Below are 20170 nucleotides of genomic sequence, written 5' to 3'. Positions count from 1 at the left end.
AATGATGACTAAACGGCAAATCCCGGGCACCAAACCTTGGTAACGATGGGTTTTATTTTCCAGATCAACGTCTCTGTCTTTTCGGTAGACTCTCACACTGGTCAAAACTACAAGTCCCGGCATGTGTCAGAAAGCAGCTTCCGGCGCCGTCTTCTTCCCGGCATGCCTTGTTTACTTCCGGGTTTATGGACACAGAGAGCCGAGCGTGAAGTGGGGTAGTGTTTGGCTTGCAGGACTCCCCTGGGTGGTCTTCTTTCGCTCTCCATTTCCTGGCGAGTGGCTCTTCTGGACGAGGAAAGGCTGCGGTGCCTCGGAGAGCTGCCATAGGGAGTGCTGTCCCTCCGCGGGGTCCTTCCAGAGCTTGAGGCTCTGCGACCCCCCCCTTCCCCGCCCAGTTAGGCTTTTTACCTTCAGCATGGCTGAGCTGATCCAAAAGAAACTGCAGGGAGAAGTGGAGAAATACCAGCAGCTGCAGAAGGGTAAGAGCGCGGAGTGGCGCGGCCGTGCCCCATCGGGCGCCTCGCGCGCAGCCGGCTGCGCCTCGCCTCGGTGCCCTCGCCGCCTCCCTCGCCAGCAGCCTCTCCAGGATCGTGCGGTTCTTTGGCCCACTTGATGTCTTTAACCACGTGTTTCCTCTCACCACCCCAGACTTGAGTAAATGCATGTCAGGAAGGCAGAAGCTTGAGGCACAGCTAACAGAAAATAATATCGTGAAGGAGGTGAGGACGCGACGCTGCGGGGCGGGCGGGGAGGGACTTCGCCGGGCACGGGTGTCTCACGCTCTGCCCCGTCCCCTCGTCAGGAGCTGGCCTTGCTGGATGGCTCCAACGTGGTCTTTAAGCTTCTGGGACCGGTGCTTGTCAAGCAGGAGCTGGGGGAGGCTCGCGCCACCGTGGGGAAAAGGCTCGACTATATCACAGCGGAGATGTAAGTGCAGCAGTGTCGAGCCCGTGCTGCCCAGCCCGCCTTTCCTTTTCCCAGAGGCAGGCTCTCTCCGTAAAGTCCTGGCTGCTCTGTAGACCAGGCTGGCCTCGGTCATAGATGCGCCCGCCTCTGCCTCCCAAGGGATGGGGTTAAAGGCGTGCGTGCCCCGCTGCGCCTCACATGTGCCACAGCACGCACGTTAAGAGTCTGAGGACAACCTGCGGGACTCTGTTCTCCTCCCTACCATGTGGTTCTGCGGCTGTCAGGCTTGGAGGGCTGCAGCCCTGCCCACTGAACCACCCCGCCAGCCATTTCCTTCCCTTAGTGCCCTCCCCACTTCTGTCCCACAGACCTGAGAACTTCCACCTGTCTCCCTTTGCCCCGCAACAGTGAGCCCCCCACCGATTCCTCCTTTCAGCTTCTCTCTCTCTTCCCTCCTCAGCAAGCGCTACGAGTCGCAGCTTCGGGACCTAGAGCGGCAGTCAGAGCAACAGAGGGAAACCCTTGCTCAGCTGCAGCAGGAGTTCCAGAGGGCCCAGGCAGCAAAGGCTCCTGGGAAGGCCTGACCTCGTGGAAGGGGGTTGGGGAGGGAGGGATGAGGCTAACCCTGAGCCAATAAAACATGAGTGAAACCAGCCCTGTCCACTCAAGTCTTTCTCCCTCGGCCCCTTCCTCGTGCTTGGCACCTGAGACCCACCGCATTCTTGTAACTTGAATCCCTGTGGCAGTATTCCGCTCTTTTGTTTTCCTGTTGCTGGGCCTTGCTGTGTGCCTTCCATCTTGAAACTTGTCTGAAACGTCTCAAGCTATTTCTTGCCTGACGTACAACCCTTTAGCTGCATGCAGTGAGCATGTTGTCACTGTGGAACTCCACTCTTGCCTGAGAGCCCCAGGGGGTGACGTGGTCACTTGCCAATCCTAGCTTTTCACCTGTCTTCTTAGGATTGGTTTGAATATGACTTTTAACTAATCTGAACATCCTCCCAAAACGCCAACAAAGTTGTTCTTTGTCCTAAATTATTTCTTAGAAATCTGCCTTCAGGGAAGTCCATAGTGACCTGTAATTCAGGACCCCTGCTTCTTAGGGTCCTTGGCAGGAGAAGCAAGTCTATAAAGCAGCCAGGCATGAAGGTCACCAGGTCACCTTTTACCAGCATCTTGCTCTCGGGCACAAGGGACACCCAGGCCCTCGCCACCCCGGCTCCCTGGAGGGAGTAGCGGCCTGCCCCTTGTTCTGTGCCTCCTGCTTTCAGCCCACTCCCCAGTCCCAGGGTCCAGTCCCGTGCACTGAAAGATGGTAGCAAGTCAGGTAGTGTTTTGGTTTATTATCTTAGTGTTGTCACAGTGACAAGAGCCCCCAGAGTGGACAAGAAATTCCCACAAAACACCTTGTCACTGCCCTGGGCGCAGCCTCTAGGCCTTTGCGTGGCCCTTCACAGGCTAGTATGTGGCAGGAGCTGGCACTCTTTCCAGCACGAACACTGCGCCACGTTCCCTGACGGGGAGCGATAAGCAGGCATCCAACTTGGTGATATGATCCCCAGTCCCACGGGGCTGGCTTCCGCAGTGCTTTGGTAAACATGTGACTTCGCTGTCCCAGGGTGGGGGCCACCATTGGTGGCTGCTCACACCTGGTGGGAGTGCTGACTTCTGTAAACCAACAGGACTTCCTTCCTCCTCAGAACAGTGCCCGTGCAATCTTCCTCCCAGTGGCCTTGATCCTGGGGAAGGAGCCCCCTCCTCCCTCACTTGGGGGAGTTCCTGAGGCAGAGGGGCCGCTGTGGGACCCTGGGGTGGCGGCAGAAGGCCTTCTCCGCTGCCGCAAGAGGAAATCGTGGGATGCACCGTCCATGGCATAGAAGACATTAGCCGAGTGCGGGATGACGAGCTCTGTGGGTTCAGAGGGGTCAGCATCCGTCCCCTCCTCCCACAGGCCAGCTGAGGGCACCCCCTTCAGTCTGCCTTCCCCGCCAGCCGCTCACCGCGCTCCCCAGGTAGCAGCTGCACCAGCTCAAACTCGGACACCACAGCAGAATCACGATTGTTTTTCTTGAGAACACGGCTGATGACACCTGGAGCCTTGTCCTGGCTTGTCACCTTGCAGAGGAAACCAAAAGATCAATCAGCCAGACAGTGGTGGTGCACACCTTTAGTCCTAGCACTCGGGAGGCAGAGGCAAGCGGATCTCTGTGAGTTTGAGGCCAGCCTGGTCTACAGAGTGAGTCCAGGACAGCCAAGGCTACACAGAGAAACCCTGTCTCTGGGGGTACAAAAACAAAAACAATAAGACTTCATGGCCTGTTTCCCCTCCTAACCCAGTCAAAAAAGGTCACTTGTGTCGGGTGCTCTTTTTTGTCCCCTAAGATTTATCTATTTATTACATATACATGTGTGCCTGCACACCAGAAGAGAGCGCCAGACCTCATTATAGATGGCTACGAGCCACCATGTAGTCACTGGGAATTGAACTCAAAACCTGTGGAAGAGCAGACGGTGCTCTTAACCACTGAGCCATCTCTGCAGCCTGTGTCGGGTGCTTTAAAATAAAAAAGAAACCCAACATAGCGGCCTCCATCTCCCCAAGCAGCGCACGTGGTGCCAGTGCAGCCAGGCTCCATCCCTGAGGGAAATGCAGCTCCTGCAGCCCCAGGTGTGGCCTGCTAATGCAGTTACCGTCACCAGCAAACAACTGCTCCCAGTCCCACAGGAGCTACGTGGAGTCCTCTGGCTGCCCAGTGAGGTAAGGTCCTCCCCACCCTGCCCGCCCCAGGCTCCCTCACCAAGATGCTCTTGTAGACGCTGCCGTCCTCCCCCAGCTCCATCTGGACTCGGATAATTCTGCAATCAGAGGACCCTGGCCCGGATGCCCCTCCCCCATATCCAGCACTCCTAGAGGCCCCCTCTCCTGTGCCCCCACTCAATGGAGAGCCACAGGAGGCGGAGCGGCGGTGACCCCGAGAAGCCCGAGGAGAGGACGCTGGGGGAGAGAGGTGGCCAGGGTCTGCGGGACTGTGCAGGGCAGGGCTGCTCTCCAGGGCGGAGTCCAGAGATGAGACGGACGGCCACTTCACGTGCTGGGGGCAAACAGGTGAGGTCACGGAGGGAGGCAGGCAAAAGAGAACCGCCGTCGTGTGCTCAGAGGCCGCAGCAGACCCACCTGGGCGAGCCGCGCCAGCAGAGGAGCAGGGGTTCCGGGCGCTTCATCCGCCCCCGTGCTGGGCCGATCCCAGGCCACTAGAGGAGTGGGGCCGCCAACAGAGCCCAGAACTCTGCAGGGGCAGGACATTAGTGACAGGGGCAGCCACAAGTCCCCATGAAACCAGCTCCCAGCCAGCCCATAATGGTCTCACTCTGTCCACTGTGAGATGACTAGTGTTGGCCGAAGCATTCTTGGAGCGGGGGAGTCATTGATGCCAGGCGGTTCCACCTCAGAGGACACACGGTGACTGGACAGGATAGCCACGAGCAGCAGTCAGGACATGCCACAACACACACACACACACACACACACACACACACACACACACACACACACACACTCAGTCACCTCTGAGCTTCTGTTAAGGGCTGGAGGCCCTGCAGCCACTGCAGGATATCGGGGTCAGGTCGGAGGTCATAGCCACGGCACTCATTCTGGAGGCGCAGCAGCTCCGAAAGAACAGCAAACTCCTAGGGAGGAGCCCTGAGCTTACTGCAGGAGCCCAGGCCGGGGGCCCCGGAGCCCGCACACTGCAGGAGCCCAGGCCCGGGGCCCCGGAGCCCGCACACTGCAGGAGCCCAGGCCCGGGGCCCCGGAGCCCGCACACTGCAGGAGCCCAGGCCCAGGGCCCCGGCTGTGCCTCCCTCTCCCCTTCCTGGGACAGGGATAAGGACAGGGACAGGGAAGTCCCACATCCAGCCCCACAGCCCTCTCACCTTCCTCCGCTTGTCAAAATTGATGTAGCCATTCTGCAAGGACAATAAGAGAGGGACAAAAGTGTTGATCCTGCCTGGGCACCAAAGAAGACACCTCTTCGCCAAACACAGCCACCTGCCTCTGCATCCTGGATGCTGAGATTAAAGGTGTGTACCACTATGCTGGGCAAAATATATATATTTTTTTGGGGGGGGGGCTAGGCAAAAATTTTTTGTTGTTGTTGTTTTTTGTTTTTCAAGACAGGGTGTCTCTGTGTAGTCCTGGCTGTCCTGGACTCTCTTTGTAGACCAGGCTGGCCTCGAACTCACAGCGATCTGCCCACTTCTGCCTCCCGAGTGCTGGGATTAAAGGCGTGCGCCACCATGCCCGGCCAAAATGAATCTTAACAAGCAAACAAACCAACAATGTAGAACAGGTTGGCCTCTAAGTCAGAGAGACCTCCTGGGAGCAATGCTGCGCTTACAGGCCATGCCTAGCTCTACCCGACACTAAGGCAGAGCACACCTAGCGCTTCTAGATGGGAAAACGGGGTCACAGAAGGACAAGGAACTTTCTGGAAGCCTCAGCATTTCGTTTTGTTTGCAGTGCTGGGGATGGAGCCCAGGGTCTCGAACATGCGAGAGAGGTCCCAATGTTTCTAGTATGTTCTAAGCACGTGACAGGTATGCAATCATTTCTCTCTTCCGAAACAGGCTGATGTACATGCGTACAGTCAGACATGCACTGATAGACCACTGAGTGCAGAGGTTGAACTAGTTGTCATGGTAACGAGGCTGCGCTTTTCTGCCGGTAGCCTCTCCGTGGAAGGTGTCTGTCTGCCTGACGCTGGGGTGCGACTGTTAAGCCATCCAGGGCAGACCACACACACACACACACCCCACTGACCTCCAACTCGTCCTTGGAGGCTGCGTCCAGCATCACAAGGTCCTTCAGGAAGGTTCCCAGGTATGGAACCACGCCCTGCAGACAGAGGTGGGGATGTGAGCCTGCTCGCCCACCTTCCCACACAGCTGTCGGGGTGAGCTGCCCCTTCCCGGCCCCACCTGGCACTCACCCCACCCCTGGAGCCAGACCTTGGGGCCTTCTTGGAGTGCAGCTCCACAGTGGGCTGACGCTTCACTTCCTGGGGGGGGGGGGTGATAAAACACGGTGATGGGGAAGGCGGGAGCAGGTGCAGAGCTGGGGAGGCAGGACAGGCTCACCTGCACGAGCAGCTCTCTGCTCTGGGAGTAATTATCCTCCTCTGAGAAGATCTGGCACAGGCTGGAAAAGACTCTGAGGCTGTCCCTAGGGAGGAAGGCGGCACCCTGAGCTCAGGCAGAGGCAGCCTCTGCACCCTGAGCTCAGGCCTGAGGCAGCCTCTGCACCCCGGGCCTCAGGCCTGGAGCAGCCTCTGCACCCCGGGCCTCAGGCACTTCGGGCCTCCCACCTGGCTATCTCCCCCCAGGCAGCCCGGAGCCTGTGGATAGGGCTGGACTGCAAAGCGGACACAACAGCGTAGACTGAGGAGAAGTTGCGGAGCAGGCGGCACTCCTGTGAGGACACAAAGACACAGAACCAAGCTGTAGGGCCCCTCTTCCATGTCACAGTCCCCAGCCAGCAGGGCTGGTCTCTCTTACCTCTGCCACACGAATCCATTTCTCCAGGAGCCGGGCCCTCTGCGGGGGTCGGAGTGGCCTCACGGTCACCTCCCCTAGCCCCTCTCCAACTGAGGTGGCCCCCAGGACAGAGCTAACTACCGCCCCTGCCACCCTGTTGAACTGTGTGACGGTAGCTCGGACAGACGGGCAGAGGTGAGAATGTCCTGGCCGGTCTCTGTGACCCCATAGGCCTCCCAAACACTGAGAGGGGACCAGGCTGAGGAACAGCTCCTGCAGGGCAGAGGTCACAGGTTAGAATGTACAGTCCAGCCAGGCAAGTTGCCAGTGTCGGGGGTCTGAGGCTCTAAGTGGCCAGGGTCCAGCGGGGTCAGAGCCCAAGGGAAACAGCCGAGGGGAGAAGGGAGCAGAAGGGTCAGAGCAGCGAACAGAAGAGGAACTGGACCAGGAGGATTGGAAGCAATAAAGGATCCGGAGCCAAGGAGAGGTTAGTAAGGGGTCAGAGGGTGTGGGGTCAAAGTTCAAGGTCTCACCGCATCTAGCAGGGTCAGCTGTTCGGCCAAGTGGTCAGCGAGGAACACCAGGACATCCGTGGGGTCGGCAGGGGAATCGCCAGGAAGGGCCAGGGGCTTAGGAAGGTGGGGGGCCTGGGGGTCCACCCGGGCCCGAAGGTTTCGGATGAGGCCAGCACTGCCCCCCACAACACCCTCCCTTGCTGCATACCCTGTCCGAAGCAAGAAGCTCTCAAGCCGGTCAAGTTGACCCTTGACCTCAGAGCCAAAATCCTCAGGGTGAGAGGCCAGCCAGGTGGAAAGTACAGAGATGGCTACCCTGGGAGAAGGAGCCAGCCAAGGGTTAGAGGTCCAGCCTCGGCTCCCTCGGAGGGGACTGAGGTTGAGCAGGGCCACTCACCCTGTGGTCCTCTCTAGTTCGTCAGGAGGATGCGACTCGAGCGCTTCCAGCCTGCGGATGAGGAGAGGGTCTACCTAGGCCGCCTTTTCAACCCCTAACCCCTGGCGCTATGAGCGCTCAGAGGAAGTCCAGGAGCCTGCTCAACCCTTGGTCCCTGACCTGTCAGCCACAAGCCCCAACAGGGCAGGAGTGGAGGTGAAGGCCCGGTGGGTGGCCAGCAAGGCTGGAGTGAAGGTCACGTCAGCCCCTGATGTCCTGGCATCCAACAGGTGTCTGACCAGCGCCTCCAGAGTGCCAGCGCGAAGCCGTCGCGAGGACCGCGGAGGAGGTAAGGGGGCCTGGAGGGTAGGGAGGCGTCTCCTCACTCCTGCTGCCAGATGGCCACGGTAACCCAGATCTAGCCCGTTTTTGCCAAGTTCCAGAAAGGACAAAGTGCATGGCTTAAATCACATAACACAGACGGACCTCCAGCCCAGTGCTTGGCCAAACAAACAAACAAACAAACAAATAAGAGAGGTGAGAAGTCAAACTCATAATCTCACCAAGGGATCAAGGGGCCGATACTGGCGGCTTGTGACAGTAAAGGTGGCACCATCCTCCTCCTCATCCCAGACAGACACAGGAGCCTGGAGGGCCAAGAAGAGGAAGTGAAGACCATAGCACCGCCAGGCCCCAGCCACTCTCCCCGGCCCTGCTCGTCCCCTGTACCCCTCACCTGTGATGGCAGGGGGCAATACCAGCGAGTGCGAGGGGTAGAGGGTACTGGTGACCCCAGGTCTACCCGCCCTGGGGCTCAGACAGCCCCCCAACCACCTCAGAGCTCAGTAGAGTGGAAGAGGCTGTGGTGGGGGTTTCAACTAAATGCAGGAATCCTTTCTTCTGGATATCCCCCCAAATCCCCTTGCCCCCGAAAGCTGAGCCCAAGACAGCAGAAAAGCAGGGTGCAAAGTCAGAGCAGAACCCCAGAAGGAGCACAGAGCCAAAGGCAGAGCTGAATGAAGCAGAGAAGCTTCGGCGCCGCACGCCCCGCCCTCCCTGACAGACCCACAGGAGCCCAGATGGAGTCCTTCCCCAGACTCCCTTTCCCCGGGCCTCCGGAATGCAGCGGCTTCCACTGAATCTCAGCACTGGGGAACCCCCTGAGGGTGGCAACCCCAATCCCAGTTACAAGGAGGAGAAGGGGAAGTAGGGATGATGGGGGGGGCGGTGAGCTGTAGACTCAGAGTCATGTGGCCCTAGCCCCTCCCCCGACCGATCCCGAAAAACCAGCCTTGCCAGTCACCCTAACTTTACGAATATCGGGACCCAGGAGTCTGGGGCCTCATGGGCACCAGATCTAACTTCTGGACCCTCCTGAAGCCCTAAATCCCGCTGCTGGGGACAACTATTAGTCCCTAAGGACGAAGATGACCACTCTCTACCTATCCTGGGATCCCGGGATCACCTCTCCAGGTGCCGGAATCGCTTGGCTGGCCGCCCTCTATTCGGCGCCAGGGGGTGGGGGAAAGGGCGGCGAAATCTGAGGGTTCCCTCCCCAATCCTAGAGGCTGAAGAGCTGGTTACTGTGGAAACAAACCCCTCCCCGCCAAACAAAAACCCGAGGAGGGAGACAGAGACCAAGACACAAGTGCGGGGTGGCAGCCGTGTGGGGCAGGTATGGGCTGAGAAGGCCTGAGCCCCGCAGGGCACAGCCAGCCTGCCAGCCAGGCATTCCAGGCAAAACTCGGCAGGTTCCTGCGGGCGGCTGCCGAGTCAGACGGACAGACACCAGGAGCCGCAGCCAGGGGACAGATACCCAGAAAGAGTGTGGCGGGGTGCGAGTGAGGCACGGAGGAAGAGACCGAGGGACCCAGAGGCAGCGAAAGGAGGAGTCTCAGAAATATTTAATGCCCTGCGTCCCACCGCCCCGTGTCTCACCTCTTCTTCTTCCTCATCCTCTTCCTCCTGCCCCCCGCCCACGGCCCGGCCACCTGGGTCCCCACCCTCTTCGGGGTCTCGACTCCGGAAGCTGCTCAGCACGACTCCCCCGGGGGGGTTCGTGTCCAAAAGCAGCCGCAGGGGCCGCGGGAGCATGGCCGAGTGAAGGAATCAGCGGGGTCGGGCCATGGGGGCGCCTGGGGAGAGACGGGTGGGGTGGGGTGGAGTCAGGCGGGCCCGGGGGGGGGGAGGAAGAGTCCCTCGGGAAGGCGGGGGAGGAGGGGACGCACGGGAGTGGGAACCCCGAGCCCTCGGTGCGTGCTAGGGGTCAGGGGGTAACTAGCGTGGCCTGGGCAGGGCCACCCGGCGCTCTGGCTCTGACCTGCTCGGGAAGGGTGAGGGGCGGCGCGCGGGTCCCGGGCCTCTGCTCTGGTCCGTCTCTGGCCCTCAACCGAGTCCCCTCCCCGGCTTTTCGGCGACCCCTCTCCTGCACCTCGCTCCGGGCTCCCGGGCCCTCCCGCCCTTTCCGCTTCCCCCCTCCCTGCGTCCGCCCGACAGTAGGAGCCAAAAAGGGAAGGAAGTGAGGACAGGCGCCAGGGCCGCCGCCGAGGGCAGTGCTGGACGCCCGGGGCTGGGACCCAGGCTCCGGGGGGCCCCGCTGCACCGTCCACCCTACCCGGGGAGCCCGAAGCCCGTGTCGCCCCGCACGGACACACTGGGGAGCCTGCGGGGGAGGGCAAGGGCTGACTTTCAGAACTCTTTCCCTTAATAAGAAACAGTGCTGCGGGCACCGCGGTGAGGGCGCGACCCCGCCACTGCTGCCCGACGAGGACACGGCCGCCCTGCCCGCGCCAGCACAAGTGCACCGGAGCGAATCCGCGCCAGGTTTTCTGAGCCGCCCATTGGCGGGGCGGAAACCAGCCAGTGCGGGGCCGGAGCGTTTCCGGCGCTCCTGACTCGGCCCTGGTCCGTCGCTCCCGGCGTCCGGGTCTCTCGGTGCGCCAGAGCGCGAGCCGTTCCTGCGGTGGCCGTGCGGTCTCCCCGCGTATGCAGACCGGGTTGTGGTAAAGGCGCCGACGTGACCGAGAGACTCGCGGTGCTTGGCGGGGGAGTGGAGGCCTCACACGGGAACGCTGGAAGGCTTTATTGGCGCGGCTAGACCCGGCGGGGTGGACCAGACAAAGGAAACGCTGTGGAAGGCACGGGTGGAGGACTGGAGAGGCGGGCGTTAGGGTGCAATTAGCCCTTATCGTTGTAATTCTCTAGGCAGTGGCTCTCGACCTTCCTAACGCTACGGCACTCTAAGACAGGAGCTGTGGTGACCCCAACCCTAAAACTATTTTTGTTGCTTTTTCCCCCCTTACCCCCCCTTCCGGTTTTTGGAGACAGGGTCTCTCTGTGTAGCCCTGGCTGTCCTTGACTCACTTTGTAGACCAGGCTGGCCTCGAACTCACAGCCATCCGCCTGCCTCTGCCTCCCAAGCGCCAGAATCAAAAGTGTATGTCACTAAGCCTGACTTTTTATTCATTTTAAATTTTTAGTTGGGGGCTGGAGAGATGGCTCAGAGGTTAAGAGCACCAGCAACCACAAGGTGGCTCACAACCATCTATAATGTAACCTGATGCCCTCTTCTGGCCTGCAGCGGCACATGTAGATCACTGCATAACTAATAAACAAATACATGTTTTGTTTTTTTTTAATTTTTTTAGTTAAATTCCAATAGCTGTAGCCCACATACCAAAAACTCATTGGGTTTCTTGAATTTTTGGTTTTATGTGGGTTTTTGTTGTTTGTTTTGTTGGTTTTTCCACACAGGGTTTATCTGTATAGCCATGGATGTTCTGAACTCTCTTAGTAGACCAGGCTGGCTTCAGACTCAGAGATCTGCCTGCCTCTGCCTTCCAGAGTGCCGGGCCCAGCTTTCTTGGTCATTTTAAGATGTATTGGAACCTAAAATTTTGAGAACCACTGCCTTTGAATCTTAAGAATGTAGATTTGTCTTTTAAAAAATAACAATCCCCTAAGCACAGTGTCCAGTGCCTTCCATCACTCTGGAGGCGGAGGCAGGTGGGTCTCTCAGACTTGGTGGCCAGCCTGATCCGCTTGGTGAGGTCCAGGCCAGCCAAGGCTGCATGGAGAGACTTTGTCTAAAAGCAAGAAGAGAACTGCAAAAGATAAAAAGTCAACAATCCCAGCCACTCAGTGGAGTGAACAGAAGATGGCGTGAGGGCGCCATTTGCAGGGAGGAACTCCTGGAGTCATCTGGGCCGGGCAAGACTGGCTTCCCCAGAGCTGAGCAGCTTCACTGTGACTTCTGCGAGAGAAGAAACAAGAGGAAAACGGAAGGGTTAGGAGTGGAGTGAGTGCCCCCTGGGTAGTCTAGAAACATCCTCATGGTCACCAGGTGAGAGCAGGGTGGGGCTGGCTCTTCCCACACACCAGGCAGAGTGCTGCCTGTCCTATCTCCTGAGTCTTCTAGAAGAGTGGAGCAGGCAGCTCAGGGACCCTCTGCGCCCGCCAGCAGAGACTCCAAGCGAACTCCACCCCTGGGCTGTGCCTGAGCTCTAAATTTCCTACGTAGTTTACATGCTTAGCTATTCTAAATAGGTTAAGAGCCAGGGCTTACTACAGGTTGGACAATGGTCTCCAGGCTATTGTCCTTTCATGCTTTTTTATTTTTTAAAGACTATGTATACAATGTTCTGCCTGCATGTACACCTGCACACCAGAAGAGGGCACCAAATCTCATTATAGATGGTTGTGAGCCACCATGTGGGTGCTGGGAATTGAACTCAGGACTCTTCGAAGAGAAGAAAGTGCTCTTAACCTCTAAGCCATCTCTCCAGCACTTTACTCTGTGTAGCCTTGGCTGTCCTGGACTCACTTTGTAGACCAGGCTGGCCTCGAACTCACAGTGATCCTCCTGCCTCTGCCAGGGATTAAAGGTGTGTGCCACCACGCCCAGCTTTATAAGAGTATTTTCCTTTACAATGGTCTCTTTGGCCATTGCCTATTCGCATACTTTGTTGGTACCCTACTCTGTGCTGTAATAAATTCTGATTGTCTTCTGCAGTTAAAGACTGACGCTGGTGAGACGGCGTAGCAGGCAGAGGCAATTGCAAGTTTGAGTTTGATCCAGGATCCCACAAGGTTGTGGAAAACTGGTTCCCAAGAGTTGCCCTGTGACACCCAACCACATTCGTTTACACACATAAAATCTTTAAAAAGGAGCCAGGGCCAGGCGTGGTGGCGCACGCCTTTAATCCCAGCACTCGGGAGGCAGAGGCAGGCGGATCGCTATGAGTTCGAGGCCAGCCTGGACTACAAAGTGAGTCCAGGACAGCCAAGGCTACACAGAGAAACCCTGTCTCGGAAAACCAAAAATAAAAATAAAAAATAAAAAATAAAATAAATAAAAATAAAAAGGAGCCAGGCAGTGGTGGCGCACGCCTCTAATCCCAGCACTCGGGAGGCAGAGACAGGCAGATCGCTATGAATTCGAGACCAGCCTGGTATACAAAGCTAATCCAGGATGGCCAAGATAACATAGAGAAACCGTCTCGAAAAACAAAAAACAAACAAACAAACAAAAAAGATCAGGGGCTGGAGAGATGGCTTAGAGGTTAAGGGCACTGTCTGCTCTTCCAAAGGTCCTGAGTTCCAATTACCAGCAACCACATGGTGGCTCACAACCATCTAGAATATGATCAGGTGCCCTCTCCTGATGTGCATGAAGACAGTGTACTTATATACATAAAATAAATAAATATTAAGAAAAAAAGCTTAAGATCATCTTTAATTAATTAGGTTAACCACCTTGCTTGAAGAAGTTTTTGACAAAAGAAGCAATATTTTATCATTTGTAAATTTTCTTGTTCTAAAGAAAGCAGTTATGGGGCTGGAGAGATGGCTCAGAGGTTAAGAGCACTGACTGCTCTTCCAGAGGTCCTGAGTTCAATTCCCAGCAATCGCATGGTGGCTCACAACCATCTGATCTGATGCCCTCTTCTGGCCTGCAGGCCTACACGTAGGCAGAGCACTGTATACATAAGAATAAATAAATAAATATGTTTTAATTACATTATGAGCTGGGCGTGGTGGCGCATACCTTTAATCCCAGCACTCAGGCAGAGGCAGGTAGATTGCTGTGAGTTTGAGGCCAGCCTGGTCTACAAAGTTAGTCCAGGACAGCCAAGGCTAACACAGAGAGACCCTATCTCAAACAAACAAATAAATAAATAAATAAATAAATAAATAAATAAATATATTATATAAATAAGTTATTTTATGTCACTTAAAAAATTAATTGGGCATGAGCTGGGCATGGTAGCAAAAGCCTATAATCCCAGCCCTCCAGAGGCAGAGGCAAGTGGATCTCTGTAATTTCAAGGCCAGCCTGGTCTACAAAGTGAGTCTGGGGCAGCCAAGGCTACACAGAGGAGCCTTGTCTCAAAAAACCAAATAAACAAGTTGGGTGTGGTAGTACACACCTTTAATCCCAGGCCTTGGGAGACCAGCAGGCAGAGCTGTGAGTTCAAGGCCAGTCTGGTCTACAAAGCAAGTCCAGGACAGCCAAGGCTGCACAGAGAAACCCTGTCTCGAAATAAACAAGTGTGGGGGTGTAGGTCACCCTCAAATGCACAGCAACAGCAAGTGTGAGGGCAGCCTAAGCTATGTAAGACTTACCTCAACAAAAACTAATAAAATGTATGATTGCATTATTTTGCCTGCTTCGTTTACTCCTCTTCCCCACACGCCAAGGTGTCTATGTCGCCTAAAACCCTAAAGCCGCAGGTTCTGCGCTGGCCTCTCAAGTGGGTGACTGCAGGCTCCGGCCACAACACCTGCCTTTTTTTTTTTTTTTTCTCAAATGTAGCCACTAATTCTCTCTTTTGTTTTTTCCTTTCTTTGTGGAGAGGTGGGGTTAGACAGGGTTTCTCTGTATATCCTGGGCTCGCTTTGTAGAGCAGGCTAGCCTCCAACAACTCACAAGTGCTCCGCCTGCCTCTGTCTCCTGAGAGCTGGAATTAAAGGCGTGGCCAGCTTAGTTATATGTGTGACTTACATCTCTAGCAGGTAGAACTGCATGTGTCATTTTTAAAAAATCACTACTCCCAGGGAAACAGAGCCAGCTGGGAACGTCTGGGGATGAGGAAGGGTTCAGACTAGGCCTAAGTGAACCCCGCTCCCGGGCTGCCTGCCCGGGTAACAGGCGGCACCGTTACCTTTGAGTCTTCGGGGATGCGCAGGCCAGCCGCTGTTACCTTCTCCTTTGAGTCTTTAGGAGCGGTGAGGGAGGCAGCTATGGAGGAGGGAAGATGGAGGAGGTGAGGCGTGGAGGAAGGAAGGGGCCGGGACTTCAGAGGGTAGGCCGCCATGTCCTTTGTGATTAGGGCTCACACTTACCCATCCAGCCCAGAGTCTTGATGAAGCCCAGGAGGAGGAAAGCAGACAGGAACAGGCCTATGCCATCCTCGATAGAGGGCCGGGAGAGCCCTGCCACCTCCAGGGTGACTTCCGCCCTGCGCCCCTGTGCTGGCAGGCTAGGGTGGTGGACGCGACAGGCGTAGCGTGTCCCGTGCTGCCTGGCGGTGACTGGGGGCAGCCGCAGGTGCGCAGACTGGCTGACAGAGCCGTCCGAGTGGTGGCGGACGGTGGAGAGCCACGTCTGCCCCTCAGCCTTTCCGTAACTTCCGTCTGGGCCACCTCTGAGCTCCCATTCCACCTCCAGGCCTTCCTCAGGGTGGAAGTGGGACACAAGACAGACCAGTTCTGGGGGCACCTCTCCTGGGGCCGCCCACACAAGGGATGCTGGTGTTAGCGACACTTTGGGAGACTCTGAGGAAAGAATAGGAAAAGGGAAGTAAGGGAATCCATCCCCCCCCCCCCCGTGTGCCTTCTGACTTCGCTAATGCTAGAGGGTGGGTGCTCTGTCTCCCCACTGCTTTTTTTTGTTTAAGGTTTATCTATTTATTATTATGTATACAGTGCTCTGCCTGCATGTACATCTGCAGGCCAGAGGAGGGCGTCAGATCACATTACAGATGGTTGTGAGCCACCATGTGGTTGCTGGGAATTGAACTCATGACCCCTGGAAGAGCAGCCAGTGCTCTTAACCTCTGAGCCATCTCTGCAGCCGCCCGCTGACCCCCACTGTTTCTTTACAGGAGTCCCCGCAGTAAAGCTTTCAGGTTCCTAGGACCCCCATCTCTCTTCGCTCACCACTCTTCGGATCATCCCTTCCCCTGGCATGGCATTCCCCACTCACTGTGCACAGTCAGCTCCAGGGAGACCTGTCCTTGCAGGTAAGGCAGGTGTACAGTAGCCAGGTAGACGCCCTCCTGAGAAGGTGTCACCGCTGGCAGCCAGAAGGTCCCATTTCCGGTCCACGGGCCCCAAGGCTCATTATCATCCCAGGCAGCAAATGCCACGGCGTTTTCTTGGGCTGGTGGCATTTTCCCAGCCAACCCAGGAGTTGTAGCCAGCAGCAGGTGACCCTTGCCGTGGTGTTGGCGTCGCCACTCCAGCCCAAAGGGAGGAGGACCTGCGTCCAGAGAGGAAGCATGGTCCAGAGCGGGAGGCGCGTAGGCGAACCTCAGGTCCAGCACTGCGTCTTTCCCCAGCTGGATCCGAGGGGCAGGGTCGTGGGTGAGCACGGTCAGCACCACTGCGAGAAGAGAAAGCGGGTGTGGGCGTGGCCAAGCTCACTTAGCCCGCCCTCCAGAGACCACGCCTTTTGGTTTGTGGTTTTTCCAGACAGGGTTTCTCTGTGTAGCCTTGGCTGTCCTAAACTCAGAGATCCGCCTGCCTCTGCCTCCCGAGTGCTGGGATTACAGGCGTGTGCCACCACACCCGGCGGCACCTCCAGCCTGCAAGCCCTCCTTTATTGGGTTCTAAGCCAGTGTTGCTAAGGATGTGCGGTGCGTCTAAGGGTAAATCAAGGTGATGGGGGGATGGGGTGGCAGGGATGGGTTGAAGGCCTGAAAAATCTGTGCTGAACGTACTGCCCGCTACAGTTCCCAACTAACACAGATGACTGGGATCTAAGGGCACGTTAAGAAAACCTTTTTTAAAATTTTATGTGTTTGAGTGAGTGTCTTGCCTGCATGTAACTACACCATTGTTGGGGGTTGGTCTGGTGCTGTGTATTTTAATGCTATTTCTGGCCCCCAAGATCTGGTCCTACACCTGTCCTTGTGTAAACCTTGCTCCACCTAATTTAAGCTTGATTGGTTAATTACAAACAAAACAAAACAAAACAAAACGCTGAAGCTTGAGATTTGACAGAAGAGAAGGGGTGGAGTTCTGAGGTTGCAGGGCTGAGGCTGGGGGACGTGAGGAGAAGGTGCAGGCGAGGAGGACGATGGACCGTAAGGAGCCAACTACCTGGCACCCCGGACAGGAGGAAGTGGCCAGTGGGTGGTAGGTTAGTTACTATGTTCACCTCGGTGCTTAGTTTTGAGTGAATCATAGTCTCTATGTGTGGTTATTTGGGGAATTTTTGATTAAAGAATAAATAAAGTTTTCACTAAATATGACTGAATATTAACATTCATCAACACACCATGTGTGTGCAGTGCCCAAGGCGGCCAGAAGAGGGATCTGGATCACCTGCAATTAGAGTTACAATGTAGGCAATGCTTTTAACTGCTGGGCCACCTCTCTACCTACACACACGCACACGCGCACGCGCACACGCACACACACACGCACACACACGCACACACACACGCACACGCGCGCGCACACACACACACACGCACACACACACACACACATGCACGCACGCACGCACACACACACACACTTTTTTTTTTTGAGACAAGACTAACCCTGGCCCAGGCTACCTTGAAACTCACTATGCTGGCTGAGCAGGTCTGGAACTCGATTGATTCTCTTTCTTGGTTTGTGTTTTTTGTTTTTTGAGACAGGGTTTCTCTGTAGTCCTGGCTGTCTTAGACTCACTCACTCTGTAGACTGGAACTCACAGCAATCCACCTACCTCTGCCTGCCAAGTGCTGGGATTTAAGGCGTACAACACCACGCCCGGCAGCCCCCACTTTTCTAATGAAACAAAAGTGACTTGGAGGCGATTTGGTGAGGAAGCTAGGACACAGCAGCATGGTTTTGCCCTAGCAGTCTGTGAGAAGCAGTCCTCCTGAGCACACATTAGGAGCTCATACGAGGGTCTAGGGGGCGGCTTAACTTAAAACCACATACTGAGGCTGGAGAGATGGCTCAGTGGTTAAGAGCACCACCTGCTCTTCCAAAGGACCTGGGTTCAATTCCCAGCACCCACATGGCAGCTCACAACTGTCTGTACCTCCAATATCTGACACCCTCACACCAATGCACATAAATTAAAATTAAATAAATTTAAAAAAAAACACACTGCACTTCTGAGGATCCAAGTTCAGCTCCCAACACCCATGTCCCATGGCTCCCACCACCTGTAACCCAGTGCCAGAGGATCCCAAACAGAATTGTCTGTGACAGGCCTGAGAAGCCCGCTGCGCTGCATCTAACCCCGCGTCACTGCACTGCGGTTAAGATGTCCTGGAAAAGGCCCGAGCTTTCAGTGTTTTGCTGTGTTGCACAGGCTAGCCTCTGCAGCCCAGGATAACCTCAAACGCCTGACAGGCCTGCCTGGCCTTTCCAAACGCTAGGACTGCAGGCACATGCCACACTCCTAGCCGACGCTCTGGAGTTATCTCTGCTTGATCTGGGAACCACCGGGCCCGAACACTTCTCGGTGCTGATAAGATTGGGTCAGTGAGAACATTAACACAGTGCCTTGCTTCACTGTCACAAAGGGAAAGCAGCTGGGAAAACAGTTCCTGCTTTTTACAGTTGGAAAAAAATAGATCCATGCGGCAAAGGCCGTGGCCACCACCAGCATCTCACGGGGAAGGAGCCTGCATAGGGTGGAGCTAAGAATGGAGGTTGCCAGCAGAGCTGAGGCTTTCAGACTGTCCTCCTCGGGAGACTTCAAGTGATGGTGGAGAAGGATGCAGGATTTTGGTGGGGGTATTTGCATAAAGACACCAGAATTGGGGAAAGCCAAGGATTCTGCCTGTTAGCTAGCATCCAGAGAGCAGAGCAAACACTGGCAAACATTCCGGTCAGATCTACCCCATTTCTGCCTATCTGCCCGTGGAGTTGTGTCCTCTCCCTCCGCCCACCCCCCACGCCCACCCCCATTCATCCAGCACAGCAAAGCTGGACCCCTGAAACTCAAGCCCCACTGCCCTAGTCAGTAAGTGGCCCTTGCTGGAGAGTCAACCATCCTGGCTGTGTTCCCTCTGCCCGCTAGAGGTCGCTTATTATCGGACGACAGACCGGAGCCTTTGGAAGAGGTTCCTTGCTTAGCTGGTTGTCGCTAGGCTAGAGTGGGTCTAGGCGAAACTCAAAGTGTGGTTTTTTTTTTCCCGAGACAGGGTTTCTCTGTGTAGCCCTGACTGTCCTGGACTCGCTTTGTAGACCAGGCTGGCCTCGAACTCACAGCGATCCACCTGCCTCTGCCTCCCGAGTGCTGGGATTAAAGGCGTGCGGCACCACGCCCAGCCCCAAAATGTGATTTTTGAAACCTGGAAGAAGTGTAGAAAAAATTCGGGTCTCATAAGTCACCTTACAAGTTTCTCAAACTCTGTTATCTGGAAGCCAACGCCATGACCTCCTTCTCAGCCCTTCTACAAAACCCCGCCCCAAACCACAGTTGGTTTCAATTTTACTCTTGGCCTACAAAGATAAAGATGAATTCTAACCAGCTGCCTCGCTTAACAATATATATATATATATACATACTCCGAATTGGAGGATGACTCATTTAAACCTACTCAGTGAGCCTCCGGGCTGGCCCATCTAGACCCTTAAAAACTAACCATCCGTCTCCCGCTCCTATTCGTGGTACCTGTTGCCATGGTGATAAAGACAGGCTCCTGCTGTGGTTCCGGCTGTAGTCGTAGCAGGCTGGAAAGGCTGAAGACGGTTCTGGACACGCTGACCAGCAGCCAGTCCCCGTCCAGGGCCCGCGGGCAGCTCTGCTGTGGGATCAGACCTCTAGCCCAGTTCGCCGAGGCAGGGAACGGGATGAAACGGGTCAACTCACAGTGTGGTGCGGGGCCGCCTGCGGGGTACCGCCTGAAGGCAGCCAGGAGCATTCCTGCCGGGTCTGCGGGACCGAAAAGGGTGCAACTGTAGGCCCGGCTAGAAACGTGCTGACTATACACAGACTAACAAAGCAGTTAAAGACTTAGGGAGCATCCAGACCTTACAAAAGGGGAAACTGAGGCCCAGGGTCCCTATGTGAGCTAAACAGGAGGTAATAGAGGCGGGCGAGTCCCAAAGACTCACCATCAAGCTTGAGGTATAGCTTAGGGTCAAGATCTGGCCGGGGCGGCGGTCCCTTGGGTCCCTGGCGCAGTAGCAATGTGGCCGGTTTCTTGGTCAGACCACCCCCACCTGCATCCTCCACGAACCAGCACTCAATCGCTGCTGGTCCAGCAGAGACGACTGTCGCCAGGCCTGGGGGAGAGGGGCTTCAGTGACCCGGGCGGCCAGGGTGTCCAGCGACCTGCCCGCCCTTCCGGGCACTCGATGGGACCACCTCCCTCTCCTTCCCCGTGTGCCCGTGCCCTTTCCTAAACAAGAAGAAATGGGGTCCGCTCACCCAAAGCCACAGCGATGAGCAGGGGCAGAGGCTTCATGGCGCTGCGATCTCCCCTAAGTCTCCTCTTCCCTCTTTCACTTTCATTTTCCCCTAACGGCCGTGGTGAGTATTGAGGGACCGGAAACTCCCCGATCTGGTCAGGTGAGAGCTTGACTGCACGTTGGAGGAACGCAGCCCGCAGAGATCCAAAACCCTGCTACCAGCTCTGTTCCCCGCCCTGCACCCGCCCTCCTG

At 56.1% G+C, this 20170-nt stretch overlaps 3 protein-coding genes across 3 annotated transcripts; 1 reads left to right on the top strand and 2 right to left on the bottom strand.

Moving 5' to 3' along the window:
* Nucleotides 1-157: 157 nt before the first annotated feature.
* PFDN6 (prefoldin subunit 6) lies at nt 158-1559 on the top strand. The gene is made up of 4 exons (XM_084753784.1): nt 158-479; nt 649-719; nt 803-927; nt 1367-1559. Exons 1-4 carry the CDS (start codon nt 416-418, stop codon nt 1488-1490), a joined length of 384 nt encoding a protein of 127 aa, XP_084609910.1. The 5' UTR covers nt 158-415; the 3' UTR covers nt 1491-1559.
* Nucleotides 1560-2229: 670 nt separating this feature from the next.
* RGL2 (ral guanine nucleotide dissociation stimulator like 2) lies at nt 2230-9807 on the bottom strand. Its single transcript, XM_084753734.1, has 18 exons — nt 9650-9807; nt 9268-9464; nt 7893-7976; nt 7510-7688; nt 7351-7401; nt 6972-7269; nt 6460-6711; nt 6270-6373; nt 6043-6127; nt 5895-5963; nt 5726-5800; nt 4840-4872; nt 4472-4593; nt 4275-4370; nt 4082-4193; nt 3705-3998; nt 2907-3021; nt 2230-2814 (listed from the first exon to the last, which is right to left on the bottom strand). The coding sequence occupies exons 2-18, from the start codon at nt 9421-9423 to the stop codon at nt 2603-2605; spliced, it is 2337 nt and encodes a 778-aa protein (XP_084609860.1). The 5' UTR covers nt 9424-9464; nt 9650-9807; the 3' UTR covers nt 2230-2602.
* Nucleotides 9808-11019: 1212 nt separating this feature from the next.
* Nucleotides 11020-20120, bottom strand: TAPBP (TAP binding protein). The gene is made up of 7 exons (XM_084753743.1): nt 19937-20120; nt 19621-19791; nt 19178-19438; nt 15536-15934; nt 14674-15105; nt 14493-14569; nt 11020-11581 (listed from the first exon to the last, which is right to left on the bottom strand). The coding sequence occupies exons 1-7, from the start codon at nt 19971-19973 to the stop codon at nt 11570-11572; spliced, it is 1389 nt and encodes a 462-aa protein (XP_084609869.1). The 5' UTR covers nt 19974-20120; the 3' UTR covers nt 11020-11569.
* Nucleotides 20121-20170: the final 50 nt, after the last annotated feature.

Source organism: Acomys minous (assembly GCF_964271855.1).
Source record: "Acomys minous genome assembly, chromosome: 13".
Classification (NCBI taxonomy): domain Eukaryota; kingdom Metazoa; phylum Chordata; class Mammalia; order Rodentia; family Muridae; genus Acomys; species Acomys minous.
The sequence above is the reverse complement of the archived record's forward strand: the minus strand, read 5'-3'. Positions and strand labels throughout refer to the sequence as shown.

Bases quoted from the DNA above. Each gene is read 5' to 3' on its own strand.
- PFDN6 (XM_084753784.1), top strand. From the start codon at position 416: ATGGCTGAGCTGATCCAAAAGAAACTGCAGGGAGAAGTGGAGAAATAC. The intron at 720-802 runs GTGAGGACGCGA...TCCCCTCGTCAG, and splicing joins AAAATAATATCGTGAAGGAG to GAGCTGGCCTTGCTGGATGG. The intron at 928-1,366 runs GTAAGTGCAGCA...TTCCCTCCTCAG, and splicing joins GACTATATCACAGCGGAGAT to CAAGCGCTACGAGTCGCAGC.
- RGL2 (XM_084753734.1), bottom strand. From the start codon at position 9,423: ATGCTCCCGCGGCCCCTGCGGCTGCTTTTGGACACGAACCCCCCCGGG. The intron at 4,594-4,839 runs GTGAGAGGGCTG...GCTCCTCCCTAG, and splicing joins ATTTTGACAAGCGGAGGAAG to GAGTTTGCTGTTCTTTCGGA. The intron at 4,371-4,471 runs GTGACTGAGTGT...TATCCTGTCCAG, and splicing joins CCCTTAACAGAAGCTCAGAG to TCACCGTGTGTCCTCTGAGG.
- TAPBP (XM_084753743.1), bottom strand. From the start codon at position 19,973: ATGAAGCCTCTGCCCCTGCTCATCGCTGTGGCTTTGG. The intron at 15,935-19,177 runs GTACCACGAATA...CTCTTCTCGCAG, and splicing joins CTTTATCACCATGGCAACAG to TGGTGCTGACCGTGCTCACC. The intron at 14,570-14,673 runs GTAAGTGTGAGC...CCTCCTCCATAG, and splicing joins CAAGACTCTGGGCTGGATGG to CTGCCTCCCTCACCGCTCCT.